Raw genomic sequence first — 15,279 nt, forward strand, 5'->3', positions numbered from 1 at the left:
TCAAATAGTACTTGAAATAATTTGAAATACTTTAGCTGTGCTTGACTCAGCTTGCCTATTGCAACGGAACCAATAGAAAACCAATTAAAATGTAAACCCCACCCATCTGGCACGCCAGGCAAGTCAAAGCTCAAAGTATTTGAATGATTTTTAAATACTTTTTGAACCCAGGTCTGGTTGGCCCCTTCCAGAGCCGATGTGATTATAGGGATTTAGCTAACCTTCTCTCCCTCCCCCGTCTTACCCTCACTCACCCCTCCCCCTCCCTCCCCCATCTTACCCTACCTCACACTCCCTTCTCCCTCACTCACCCCTCCTCCTCCCTCCCTCATCTTACGCTACCTCACACTCCCTTCTCCCTCACTCACCCCTCCTCCTCCCTCCCTCACCCGTCCTACCCTACCTTTGTCCTCACTCACCCCTCCCCTCCCTGCCCGTTCCTCTGACCCCCTTCTGGCTCTACGGAGCAGGGAGGACTTACAACAGGTCCTTGTTCTCTCTCTCCATAGCTGCAGACAGAAACAGACTGGTTCAAACACAACTCTGCTGTACATATATCTATCTACACAGGGAGCTGCTTTCACATGGACACAAAAGCATTAGAGACTTCGTAGAAAATATCATTAGTTTGTATTTACATTTTGTTGGACTTTTGTTTATTTGTGTGTGTAGGTGTTGTAGGATCTGGGATAAACATGCCGATTAGGACAGTGATTACGCATGCTAAGAAACATCCAGGGGTAAGTTTGAATCTGGTTCAATCTGTGAGACATTTAGAAATCAGGGGTGGAAATGGGGGGGACTCGATACCCCCCAGTCAGGAAAATCATTTTGACCTGATGCTTTGAATTAGAGGAATTCATATTGGTAGCTTCCATGTCCATCCCTGGTTTCAACGTTTGGGTTCTTGACTACGTTTTTCCCCTGTGAGCCCCGTGTTTACAAGGAGAATAAACAAAGACGGCTCTGTGGTAGCATTACCCTTGTATTGTGCATTATACTGCTCTTTCATTAAATATAAATACCATGAAACAAGTCTGAAATCCAATTGAACTTGTCTGAAATCACAGCCCATAAATATTGGACAAGGGAACAAAGTAATCCAGACATTGCTAATGGTCTCATAATCATAGAGAATGTCAACGTAGGGCAGAATCTCTCGCTCAAAGTAACTATAAGTACTTCTGTTACTGTAATTTTTGTCTACTTGTGTAAAATGTCATTAAAGTAACAGTACTTCTACTTGACTAGGATGTTTCAGTGAGTGAAAAAGGGAGTTTGTGAGTGAGAGACTGAGTGAGTGAGGGAAAGAGGGAGTGAGTGTGAATGGGTGAGTGAGTGAGTGTGAATGGGTGAGTGAGTGTCAGCCGGTCCCATGGACAAGTAACAGTGAAATGAGGATTTAAAGTCTGGCAACTTTATCGTTTATGCTCTTCATTTTGTATTGCATTTTTATTCATCAAAACATTTCAATTGCTTTGAATATTTTATTTATTTAAATGTTTTTTTTTTAATTTTTTTTTTTTACTAATCCTTCATAATTTTTTTACATGCAGATGCATTGTTACAACTAAAAAAATAAATGTGCTTAGGTCCTACTCTACGTACATTTCCTATCTTCCTTTTGAAATGTAATGCAGGGAAAATATGTTAAAAAAAATTCATGTAACCTTTATATTAAAAGTAACTAAATTACTTTTACTCTGAGTACTTTTAAAATGAGCTACTTTAGACTTTTACTTGAGTAGCTCTTTTTCTCCACCTATACCTCCTTACCTTTATTTCAGTACTATTTCCACCCCTGCTGACCCTCATTATGTGAGGTAGATTATTCCATTAATGCCCAATGACTGATCATTATGCATTTGCAGCCTAGGATTGGGTTTTCACATACCAACGTGTCACCTGATTGGTTTAATACCCTTCATAACATATTATTAAATACGTGTAGCTTATAGTTTGTTTGTAAACGAAGATAAAACAAACTACTTCCATTAAAAGGGTCAGAACAGTACATATATTCACCAAAGGCTAAAAAGCCCCAACGATGGCACTTTATTTTTAGTGTCACTACAGAGCTGCCGGTGACCCAAATTCTTAGATCGACGGGTTTGACTTGGCAGTCTACCAACACATGGATAAGTGCAACAACAATATAGAACCAAGCCCACAGAATAAGCACGATCGGTTTCTAGTTGCCTGTTGGTGTGTGTGTGTGTGTGTGTGTGTGTGTGTGTGAGTGAGTGAGTGAGTGAGTGAGTGAGTGAGTGAGTGAGTGAGTGAGTGAGTGAGTGAGAGTGAGAGTGAGAGAGAGAGAGAGAGAGAGAAGACAGTTCCCTGGCACTGTTTGAAAAGCTTAGAAATGAATCCTTCCTTGTTCCTGGAGGCAGTGGCATGTCCAGAACATTTAGAATTCGGTGGCCAAGGTGGGGGGCACAGACCCAGTTTAGAGGGGCCAGGCCATTTTAAACCATAATCGATGCGATAATCGAGGTGGATGTTTTCTATATAATTATGATGGTTCAACACATTCAATGCTTGTATTAGCATACTTCAGTAAATTCCCTTGAAAGTGCCATCCAGAGTGTGAATTACACGGTAACATTTGGAAGGGTCTTTTAAAAAAATAATAATTATGGGACCTCCTGTGCATTAAATGCTTTTATCGGCTTCATAGTAAACATTATTTAAATGTAAAAAAAAGAAAAAAAAGAAAGTATAATATGATTTCTCATTCGTGTCTATCAATGTTTCACAATTGTCCTTCAATTTGCAAAAGGCTGAATCTATTTAACCAGAGCAAGTATGAGAGTGAGGTGAGAGGCAAACAGCCCCCATCTGTTGCTGTCCGACCCAAAACAATATGACATGTCATGCTCTTTTTGACCAGACAGCATCAGATACACAGGCTACACATACAAAGTCAGAGGGGTGCTGTTTCGCTTGTTCGCATACTTTCTCCGGCGAGAGATTGATGAGTCCTGCTGTCGGTGCATCTTGGTCAAAATGATCAATATATTCAGAGACGACCTATCAGATCTCAGAATTTCTGGGGGAAGGGGGGGGGGGGGGCAGTGGGGTGGCCAATCAGATTTCAGGATGGGCCGTGGGCACCTCCCCTGGATATGCCACTGCCTGGAGGTACAGATCTATAGATAGGTGAATCCTTTAACTTTCACCATACTAACCCATCCAGATCTATGATTACTTCAAGGAAGGTAGAAAGGAAGGATGCATTCCTGAAGTATTCAAACAGGGCCACAAACCCACTACTATTCCCCTATCGGTCTGCACAAAAAAAAGGTGCAATCTAGAACCTAAAAGGGGTTCTTTGGTTGTCCCCGTAAGAAACCCCTTTGAAGAACCCTTTTTGGTTCCAGGAAAAACCCTTTTTGGTTTCAGCTAGAATGTTTTTAGGTTCTGTGTAGAACCCTTTTTGGTTTCAGCTAGAATGTTTTTAGGTTCTGTGTAGAACCCTTTTTGGTTTCAGCTAGAATGTTTTTAGGTTCTGTGTAGAACCCTTTTTGGTTTCAGCTAGAATGTTTTTAGGTTCTGTGTAGAACCCTTTTTGGTTTCAGCTAGAATGTTTTTAGGTTCTGTGTAGAACCCTTTTTGGTTTCAGCTAGAATGTTTTTAGGTTCTGTGTAGAACCCTTTTTGGTTTCAGCTAGAATGTTTTTAGGTTCTGTGTAGAACCCTTTTTGGTTTCAGCTAGAATGTTTTTAGGTTCTGTGTAGAACCCTTTTTGGTTTCAGCTAGAATGTTTTTAGGTTCTGTGTAGAACCCTTTTTGGTTTCAGCTAGAATGTTTTTAGGTTCTGTGTAGAACCCTTTCCACCGAGGGTTCTAGATGGAAACCAAAAGGGTTGTACCTATAACCAAAAAGGGTTCTCCTATGGAACCTTTCTTTCTAAGAGTGTGTCTGTCTTCCATCCAGAAAACTTGCTCGCCTAGACTTAATATACTGAAACACAGTCAGAGGCTGGATTACATTTAAATAGTGCACACGTTCTGGTCAACTAGTCCCCTAGTCTATCAAAAGGGCTTAGAGTCAGATTTACCTCAGCCATGTAAAAAAAAAAAAATATATATATATATATATATATATATATATATATATATATATTTGAACCTTTATTTAACTAGGCAAGTCAGTTAAGAACAAAATCCTATTTACAATGACGGCCTACCCCGGCCAAACTCGGACGACGCTCAGCCAATTTTGTGCCGTCCTACGGGACTCCCAATCACGGCCAGATGTGATTCAACCTGGATTCAAACCAGGAACTGTAGTGTCGCCTCTTGCACTGAGATGCAATGCCTTGAGATGCAACCCCTGTGCCACTCGGGAGCCCCAAAATTGTTGACTGAATAGTCACCTGATATTGCCACTTACCTACCTGAGAAAGCAATGCATTCACCAGTTTATTATTAGCCTATCATGATCAATTTATATTATTAGGCTATCATTATTTGTTTTGAAGCCTATTGACAATTCATTTATTCACAGAAAAACACAACTCACAACAAAGTCTAGCTAATGGAAGCTGATAATAGCAAATGGAATGGAAAAACCCAGAGGCCTAAAATCATGTCTAAATAGGGCCACATGTTTATGGATCATCCAATTGATTACTTAATGGGTGGGTTATATTGTAGGGAAGGGGTTCACAAACCTTTTTCACTCAGGCCCCCCTTCCAGCATTGGGGAACATCCCACACTTGGTGCTGCCACAAGTAGCCTGTCATGTTATGATTTGACAGCAGAGGGAAGAAATACAAATCTGGACATCTAATTAAAATAACTAGATCATACTCTCTCTCTCCCTCCCTCACACACCTGCTTTAAATGGTTTAAATTGATGTTTCAACATCCAATCTATTCTTAACGTCGTCACCCTGCTGTCCTGGAAGTCTACAGTGTCTTATCCTGTCACTCAGACTGACAAGCAGCCAGGCAGGGAGCGGAGAGAAGCTGTGTGTGTGTGGGTGCGAGAAAGAGGTTGGCACAGCACAGGGAACCATGCAGTGAGCGAGCTAGTGAGGGATCAATTTCTCTCTTACCATGCCAGTGTCCTTGCCGGCTCAACCCAGGCTGACAGCCTCAGCCCCTCACACGGCCATCTGACTAATTCATATGGAGGAGGACAGAGACTGGAGAGGAATAACAACCACAGAAAGTGTGTGTTTGTGTGTATACCATATTTCCGCCACAATATATATATATATATATATATATATATATACATACATACATACTTACACACACACACACACACACACACATTACATTTCAAACGTTTGGGGTCATTTAGAAATGTCCTTGTTTGTGAAAGAAAAGCACATTTTTTGTCCATTAAATAACATCAAATTGATAAGAATAGTATAGACATTGTTAATGTTGTAAATGACTATTGTAGCTGGAAACGGCAGATTTTTTATGGAATATCTACATACGCGTACAGAGGCCCATTATCATCAACCATCACTCCTGTGTTCCAATGGCACGTTGTGTTAGATAATCCAAGGTTTATCATTTTAAAAGGCTAATTAAAATAAAATAATAAATAAAATCATTAGAAAACCCTTTTGTAATTATGGTAGCACAACTGAAAACGGTTGTTCTGATTAAAGAAGCAATAAAAACTGTCCTTCTTTAGACTAGTTGAGTATCTGGAGCATCAGCATTTGTGGGTTCGATTACAGGCTCAAAATGGCTGGAAACAAATAACTTTCTTCTGAAACTCGTCAGTCTATTCTTGTTCTCAGAAATGAAGGCTTTTCCATGCGAGAAATTGCCACATTTTGAACGGTAGTGTATATATGTGTGACAGGCAACTCAATAATACACACATACGTTCACATATGGCTTTAACACCAATGTACGCTTCCTTCCTTCCTTCCTCTCCCTCCTTCTCAGCTCATCCCTCAGTTCTTCTTCTTGGTACTGGGCATGGCTGGGGCTTCCTGCTATCTGATCCGTCTGGCCAAGGGACCCCATGTCAGGTAGAACCTACACTACTGCCTTCACAGTGTTTAGTTGTCATTTTCTGTCTGGATTTTATTAGTCTGTGTCTGTAACGACTAAAACGTTACCTGTGAATTGACACTCGTTTAGTTTTTTTGCTTGAATGAGAAAGTAAAATGACATATCATCATCATCATCATCATCATTATTACGTTGAGATCAACACTGTGGTCATTCCTATTTTGGGACACTCTCTGGACACTGTACTTTTGTTCTGTTAAACGTTGTTATTAATTGGACACATGATAGAGAGCAGAGACATTCTCTAGACTCTAGAAAGGGCCTTTGTTTGAGTTTGACTGTGCAGAACTGGGACAACCACACTTAGTTACTGAATAAATAGAGGAAGTCTGCCAATAACTGTCCGTCTTAACCCATAGAGAATTATAGAGGCCTCTAGTTCCCAAAAAGCAGGGTTGGGGAGTAACAGATTACATGTAATCTGTTACATGTAAGGGATTACAAATGATAACTGCAATCCATTACCAGCAAAAATATTGTAATCAGATTACAGATACTTTTGAAAAACTAGGTGATTACTTTGAGGATTACTTTTAAATTCAGAAAGGAGGTTTGCAAAAAAATAAAAATCTTTGACACTTCTGTTTTCTCAATGACATTCAAATCAGCATTGAAAAAAGGCGCACGTTTTAAGTTTGTTCCCCCTGAGTGAGTCTGACCACAGGTCAGAGACCACCACTATGATGTCAAAGACCACTATGATGTCAGAGACCACTATGATGACACACCAAATGTGTTTGATGGATCATGGGAAAAGAGCAGGAATAGGCTTTTGTAGGCTACAGTCCAAGCTATGTCTTCCAATGGTGAGACTGCTGTCAGCATCCAAAGATTATACAACTGGAATAAACGCTTGGAGGAAAGGATGTGAATTTGAACCCAATAATGGTTGAATTCAAGAAGTTTAAGCTGCTTATCAATCATTGTTTTTCAAAACAGTGGACAGCCAGTGATTATGCGTTCTTGCAGCAGCTGCATTGTGGGGATCCCAGCCTATGGAGTAACAGCTGCATAGTGTGGATCCCAGCCTATGGAATAACAGCTGTATAGTGTGGATCCCAGCCTATAGAATAACAGCTGTATAGTGTGGATCCCAGCCTATAGAATAACAGCTGTATAGTGTGGATCCCAGCCTATGGAGTAACAGCTGTATAGTGTGGATCCCAGCCTATAGAATAACAGCTGCATAGTGTGGATCCCAGCCTATGGAATAACAGCTGTATAGTGTGGATCCCAGCCTATGGAATAACAGCTGTATAGTGTGGATCCCAGCCTATGGAATAACAGCTGTATAGTGTGGATCCCAGCCTATGGAATAACAGCTGTATAGTGTGGATCCCAGCCTATAGAATAACAGCTGTATAGTGTGGATCCCAGCCTATAGAATAACAGCTGTATAGTGTGGATCCCAGCCTATGGAGTAACAGCTGTATAGTGTGGATCCCAGCCTATAGAATAACAGCTGTATAGTGTGGATCCCAGCCTATGGAATAACAGCTGTATAGTGGTGATCCCAGCCTATGGAATAACAGCTGTATAGTGCTGATCCCAGCCTATGGAATAACAGCTGTATAGTGTGGATCCCAGCCTATAGAATAACAGCTGCATAGTGGGGATCCCAGCCTATGGAGTAACAGCTGTATAGTGTGGATCCCAGCCTATAGAATAACAGCTGCATAGTGGGGATCCCAGCCTATGGAATAACAGCTGTATAGTGTGGATCCCAGCCTATAGAATAACAGCTGTATAGTGTGGATCCCAGCCTATAGAATAACAGCTGTATAGTGTGGATCCCAGCCTATGGAGTAACAGCTGTATAGTGTGGATTCCAGCCTATAGAATAACAGCTGCATAGTGTGGATCCCAGCCTATGGAATAACAGCTGTATAGTGTGGATCCCAGCCTATAGAATAACAGCTGTATAGTGTGGATCCCAGCCTATGGAGTAACAGATGTATAGTGTGGATTCCAGCCTATAGAATAACAGCTGCATAGTGTGGATCCCAGCCTATGGAATAACAGCTGTAGTGTGGATCCCAGCCTATGGAATAACAGCTGTATAGTGTGGATCCCAGCCTATAGAATAACAGCTGCATAGTGTGGATCCCAGCCTATAGAATTACAGTATAGTGTGGATCCCAGCCTATGGAATAACAGCTGTATAGTGTGGATCCCAGCCTATAGAATAACAGCTGTATAGTGGGGATCCCAGCCTATGGAATAACAGCTGTATAGTGTGGATCCCAGCCTATGGAATAACAGCTGTATAGGGGGGGATCCCAGCCTATGGAATAACAGCTGTATAGGGGGGATCCCAGCCTATGGAATAAAAATTGGTATTTTATCGCTCAATCTAATTCATCCTGATAAAATAAATAAATCCATAGGCCAAATGAAAACATGTTCAAACTTTCACACTTTTGATTACCCCTTTAAGTCAATCTGTAGTTGCTACATCTATTTTTGGACTTAGAAATGTGTACACACACACACACACACACACACACACACACAAGCTCGTTTTACTCCCAATGTTTGTAAACTTTGTAAATGCAAACAAACACTGTATAGCCTCAAAACATGGTTAAAACAATAATTTCACCTTTATTGAACCAGGTACGCCATGTGAGAAGAAGTTCTCATTCACAACTGCGACCTGGTCAAGATAAAGCAAAGCAGTGCGACACAAACAACTGAGTTACACATAAACAAACACACAGTCAATAATAAGAAAAATAGAAAAATCTATGTACAGTGTGTGCAAATGTAGAAGAGTAGGGAGGTAAGGTAATAAATAGGCCCTAGAGGTGAAAAATAATTACAATTTAGCATTAACACTGGAGTGATAGATGTGCAGATGATGATGTGCAAGTAGAGATACTAGGGTGCAAGAGGGTAAGTAATAATATGGGGATGAGGTAGTCCGGTGTACTATTAACAGATTGGCTGTGTACAGGTACAGTGATTGGTAAGCTGCTCTGACAACTGATGATAAAAGTTAGAGGGGGAGATATAAGACTCCAGCTTCAGACATTTTTCGCAATTCGTTCCAGTCATTGGCAGCAGAGAACTGGAAGGTAAGGCGGCCAAAGGAAGTGTTGGCTTTGGGGATGACCAGTGAGATATACCTGCTGGAGCACGTGCTACGGGTGGGTGTTATGGTGACCAGTGAGCTGAGATAAGGCGGGGCTTTACCTAGCAAAGACTTACAGATGACCTGGAGCCAGTGTGTTTGGTGACGGATATGTAGTGAGGGCCAGCCAACGAGAGCATACAGGTCGCAGGGGTGGGTAGTATATGAGGCTTTGGTGATAAAACGGATGGCACTGTGATAGACTACATCCAGTTTTCTGAGTAGAATGTTGGGAGCTATTTTGTAAATGACATCGAAGTCAAGGATCGGTATGATAGTCAGTTTTACGAGGGTATGTTTGGCGGCATGAGTGAAGGAGGCCGATTCTAGATTTAATTTTGGATTGGGGATGCTTAATGGGAGTCTGGAAGGAGAGTTTTCAGTCTAACCAGACACCTAGGTATTTGTAGTTGTCCACATATTTTAGGTCAGAACCGTCCAGAGTAGTGATGCTAGTCGGACAGGAGGGCGTGGGCAGCATGCACTTAGTTTTATAAGCATTTAAAAGCAGTTGGAGGCCACGGAAGGAGTGTTGTATGGCGTTGAAGCTTGTTTGGAGGTTTGTTTCCAAAGAACAGTGTCCAAAGAATTGCCAGATGTATACAGAATGGGTAGGGGTGGATCAGAGAATCACCAGCAGCAAGAGCGACATCATTGATAGAGTATATACAGAGAAAAGAGTTGGCCCGAGAATTGAACCCTATGGCACCCCCATAGAGACTGCCAGAGGTCTGGACAACAGGACCTCCGATTTGTTACACTGAACTCTATCTGAGAAGTAGTTGGTGAACTAGGCGAGGCAGTCATTTGAGAAACCAAGGCTATTGAGTCTGCCGATAAGAACAAAGACTGACAGAGTCGAAAGCCTTGGCCAGGTCGATGAAGACGGCTGCACAGTACTGTCTTTTATCGATGCTGGTTATGATACCCTTTAGGACCTTAAGCGTGGCTGAGGTGCACCCATGACCAGCTCGGAAACCAGATTGCATAGCGAGGTACGGTGGGATTCAAAATGGTCGGTGATCTATTTATTGACTTGGCTTTCAAAGATGTTAGAAAAGGCAGGGCAGGATGGATACAGGTATATAACAGTTTGGGTACTAAAGTGTCTTCCCCTTTGAAGAGAGGGATGACCATGGCAGCATTCCAATCTTTGGGGGATCTCAGAGGAAATTAAAGAGAGGTTGAACAGGCTAGTAATAGAGGTTGCATCAATTTCTGCAGATCATTTTAGAAAGAGAGGGTCCAGATTGTCTAGCCCAAATGATTTGTTGGGATCCGGATTTTGCAGCTCTTTCAGAACATCAGCTGTCTGGACTTGGTTGAAGGAGAAGTGGTCGGGCAAATTGCTGCAGGGGGTGCTGAGATGTTGGCCGGGGTAGGGGTAGCCAGGTGGAAAGCATGGCCAGCCGTGGAAAAATGCTTATTGAAATTATCGATCATCTTAGATTTATCGGTGGTGACAGTGTTCCCTATCCTCAGTGCATTGGGCAGCTGGGAGGAGGTGCTCTTATTCTCCATGGGCTTTACAGGGTCCCAAAACCTTTTGGAATTGTGCTACAGGAAGCACATTTCTGTCCGAAAAAGCTAGCCTTAGCTTTCTTAATTGACTGAGTATATTTTTTCCTGACTTTCCTGAAAAGTTCCATATCGGGGGGGCTATTCAATGCTAATGCAGAACGCCACAGGATGTTTTTGTGCTGGTCAAGGGCAGTCAAGTCTGGGGTCAACCAAGGGCTATATCTGTATATAGTTCTACATTTTTTGAATGGGGCATGCTTATTTAAGATGGAGAGGAAAGCACTTTTGAAGAGCAACCAGGCATCCTCTACGGATAAGGGATGAGGTCAATATCCTTCCAGGATACCAGGGCCAGGTAGATTACAAAGGCCTGCTCACAGAAGTGTTTAAGGGAGTGTTTGACAGTGATGAGGGGTGGTCGTTTGACCACAGACCCAGTAAGCACGCAGGCAATGAGGCAGTGATTGCTGAGATCCTGGTTGAAGACAGCATTGATGTATTTAGAGGGCAGGTTGGTCAGGATGATTTCTAAGAGGGTTGCCCATGGTTAAGGATTTAGGGTTGTACCTGGTAGGTTCCTTGATGATTTGTGTGAGATTGAGGGGATCTAGTTTAGGATTGTAGGATGGCCGGGGTGTTAAGCATGTCCCTTTAACATTAACATAGATTTATCCTGCAATAGATGTCGTTCAATTGGTAACAAACATTTTTGTCTTCTTCTAATGCCTCTTAAAAGGAAAGTAATCTAAAAGTAACGGAATGTAATCAGATTACGTAACTGTGTTTGGGTAATCCAAACGTTACATTACAATTAATTGATTACGGGTAACTAGTAACTAACAGATTACTTTTAGAAAGTACCCTACCCAAAAGGCAGTATTAGCATGGTCAGCACCACTGTATTATTGATTGTATGTTTGTTTATTCCATGTGTAACTCTGTGTTGTTGTATGTGTCAAACTGCTTTGCTTTATCTTGGCCCGGTCGCAGTTGCAAATGAGAACTTGTTCTCAACTAGACTACCTGGTTAAATTCCAACTTCATTGACTGATCCCTCCTGGTGACCCTGTTGGAGTCATGTCAAACCGGGTCATCAGAAGGGATCAGCCAAATCGTGAAGAAGGAAATGTACTTCGCTTCAAAAGGCGCTAACCCGTGCTTTCATGACGCTACAACATGGCACAGCTATAAAGAAGAGTCCTCTATCGATGTCTATTGCCTTAACCTCACCTCAACTCATCATATTTCTCTCTCCCCCCGCCTGGCCTATCCTCATTTCTTCTTCCAGCTGGAACAGAAAGAACAATCCTGAGCCTTGGAACACATACGGTCCAAACTATCAGTACAAGGTGAATATCTCTTCTCCTCCTCTCAGTACAAGGATAATATCCTCCCCTCCTCTCAGAGAATGTGAATATCCTCCCAGAGAATGTGAATATCCTCCCCTCCTTTCAGGGAATGTGAATATCCTCCCCTCCTTTCAGAGAATGTGAATAACCTCTCCTCCTCTCAGAGAATGGAAATATCCTCTCAAAGAATGTGAATATCCTCTCCTCCTATCAGAGAATGTGCATATCCTCCCCTCCTTTCAGAGAATGTGAATAACCTCTCCTCCTCTCAGAGAATGTGAATATCCTCCCCTCTCAGAGAATGAGAATATCCTTCCCTCCTCTCAGTACAAGGTGAATATCCCCCCCCCCCCCCTCAGAGAATGTGAATATCCTCTCAAAGAATGTGAATATCCTTCCCTCCTCTCAGTAAAAGATGAAGATCCTCCCCTCCTATCAGTAAAAGGTGAATATCCTCCCCTCTCAGTACAAGGATAATATCCTCCCCTCCTCTCAGTACAAGGTGAATATCCTCCCCTCCTCTCAGTACAAGGTGAATATCCTCCCCTCCTCTCAGTACAAGGTGAATATCCTCCCCTCCTCTCAGTACAAGGTGAATATCCTCCCCTCCTATCAGTAAAAGGTGAAAATCCTCCCCTCCTCTCAGCACAAGGTGAATAACCTCCCCTCCTATCAGAGAATGTGTATATCCTCCCCTCCTATCAGAGAATGTAAATATCCTCCCAGAGAATGTGAATATGCTCCCCTCCTCTCAGAGAATGTGAACATCCTCCCCTCCTATCAGAGAATGTGAATATCCTCTCAAATAACGGGAATATCCTCCCCTCCTCTCAGTACAAGGAGAATATCCTCCCCTCCTCTCAGTACAAGGTGAATATCCTCCCCTCCTCTCAGTACAAGGTGAATATCCTCCCCTCCTCTCAGTACAAGGTGAATATCCTCCCACCTCTCAGTACAAGGTGAATATCCTCCTCTCAGTACAAGGTGAATATCCTCACCTCCTCTCAGTACAAGGTGAATATCCTCTCCTCCTCTCAGAGAATGTGAATATCCTCTCCTCCTCTCAGATAATGTGAATATCCTCTCAAAGAATGTGAATATCCTCCCCTCCTCTCAGTAAAAGATAAAGATCCTCCCCTCCTATCAGTAAAAGGTGAATATCCTCCCCTCTCAGTACAAGGTGAATATTCTCCCCTCCTCTCAGTACAAGGTGAATATCCTCCCCTCCTCTCAGTACAAGGTTAATATCCTCACCTCCTCTCAGTATAAGGTGAATATCCTCCCCTCCTCTCAGTATAAGGTGAATATCCTCCCCTCCTCTCAGTACAATGTGAATATCCTCCCCTCCTCTCAGTACAAGGTGAATATCCTCCCCTCCTCACAGTACAAGGTGAATATCCTCCCCTCCTCTCAGTACAAGGTGAATATCCTCTCCTCCTATCAGAGAATGTAAATATCCTCCCCTCCTATCAGAGAATGTGAATATCCTCCCCTCCTCTCAGTACAAGGTGAATATCCTCCCCTCTTCTCAGTACAAGGAGAATATCCTCCCCTCCTCTCAGTACAAGGTGAATATCCTCTCCTCCTATCAGTAAAAGGTGAATATCCTCCCCTCTCAGTACAAGGAGAATATCCTCCCCTCCTCTCAGTACAAGGTTAATATCCTCCCCTCCTCTCAGTACAAGGTGAATATCCTCCCCTCCTCTCAGTACAAGGTGAATATCCTCCCCTCCTCTCAGTACAAGGTGAATATCCTCCCACCTCTCAGTACAAGGTGAATATCCTCCCCTCCTCTCAGTAAAAGATGAAGATCCTCCCCTCCTATCAGTAAAAGGTGAATATCCTCCCCTCCTCTCAGTACAAGGTCAATATCTTCCCATCCTCTCAGTACAAGGAGAATATCCTCCAACCTCTCAGTACAAGGTGAAAATCCTCCTCTCAGTACAAGGTGAATATCCTCCTCTCAGTACAAGGTGAATATCCTCCCCTCCTCTCAGTACAAGGTGAATATCCTCCCCTCCTCTCAGTACAAGGTCAATATCCTCCCATCCTCTCAGTACAAGGAGAATATCCTCCAACCTCTCAGTACAAGGTGAAAATCCTCCTCTCAGTACAAGGTGAATATCCTCCTCTCAGTACAAGGTGAATATCCTCCCCTCCTCTCAGTACAAGGTGAATATCCTCCCCTCCTCTCAGTACAAGGTGAATATCCTCCCCTCCTCTCAGTACAAGGTGAATATCCTCCCCTCCTCTCAGTACAAGGTGAATATCCTCCCCTCCTCTCAGTACAAGGTGAATATCCTCCCCTCCTCTCAGTACAAGGTGAATATCCTCTCCTCCTATCAGAGAATGTAAATATCCTCCCCTCCTCTCAGTACAAGGTGAATATCCTCCCCTCCTCTCAGTACAAGGTGAATATCCTCCCCTCCTCTCAGTACAAGGTGAATATCCTCCTCTCCTCTCAGTACAAGGTGAATATCCTCCCCTCCTCTCAGTACAAGGTGAATATCCTCCCCTCCTCTCAGTACAAGGTGAATATCCTCCCCTCCTCTCAGTACAAGGTGAATATCCTCCCCTCCTCTCAGTACAAGGTGAATATCCTCCCTTCCTCTCAGTACAAGGTGAATATCCTCCCCTCCTCTCAGTACAAGGTGAATATCCTCCCCTCCTCTCAGTACAAGGTGAATATCCTCCCGTCCTCTCAGTACAAGGTGAATATCCTCCCCTCTTCTCAGTACAAGGTGAATATCCTCCCCTCCTCTCAGTACAAGGTGAATATCCTCCCCTCCTCTTCACACCCACAGAATCACTACACCTCAGGACTTTGTCCCAAAAGGCACCGTATTCCCGACATAGTGCACCTAAAAAAATAGTTCACTTCTGGTCTAAAGTAGTGCACAATATAGGGAATAGGGCCCTGGTCTATAGTAGTGCACTATATAGGGAATAGGGCCCTGGTCTAAAGTAGTGCACTATATAGGGAATAGGGCCCTGGTCTAAAGTAGTGCACTATATAGGGAATAGGGTTCTGGTCTAAAATAGTGCACTATATAGGGAATAGGGTTCTGGTCTAAAGTAGTGCACTATGCAGGGAATAGGGCTCTGGTCTAAAGTAGTCACTATATAGGGAATAGGGCTCTGGTCTAAAGTAGCGTACTATATAGGGAATAGGGCCCTGGTCTAAAGTAGTGCACTATATAGGGAATAGGGCCCTGGTCTAAAGTAGTGC

The 15,279-nt window shown here is 42.9% G+C and overlaps 1 protein-coding gene across 1 annotated transcript in view; it reads left to right on the plus strand.

Moving 5' to 3' along the window:
• The first annotated feature begins 436 nt into the window (after positions 1 to 436).
• LOC110494772 (cytochrome c oxidase subunit FA4) overlaps positions 437 to 15,279 on the plus strand; it is a 19,008-nt gene continuing 4,165 nt past the window's right edge. The window contains exons 1-3 of the mRNA XM_036950833.2: positions 437 to 740; positions 5,919 to 6,004; positions 11,990 to 12,050. Of these exons, the coding sequence (XP_036806728.1) occupies positions 696 to 740; positions 5,919 to 6,004; positions 11,990 to 12,050 (192 nt within the window). The 5' untranslated portion in view covers positions 437 to 695. The remainder of the gene's footprint in view (positions 741 to 5,918; positions 6,005 to 11,989; positions 12,051 to 15,279) is intronic.

Source organism: Oncorhynchus mykiss, chromosome 17 (assembly GCF_057628025.1).
Source record: "Oncorhynchus mykiss isolate SJ-2025 chromosome 17, ASM5762802v1, whole genome shotgun sequence".
NCBI classification, from domain to species: domain Eukaryota; kingdom Metazoa; phylum Chordata; class Actinopteri; order Salmoniformes; family Salmonidae; genus Oncorhynchus; species Oncorhynchus mykiss.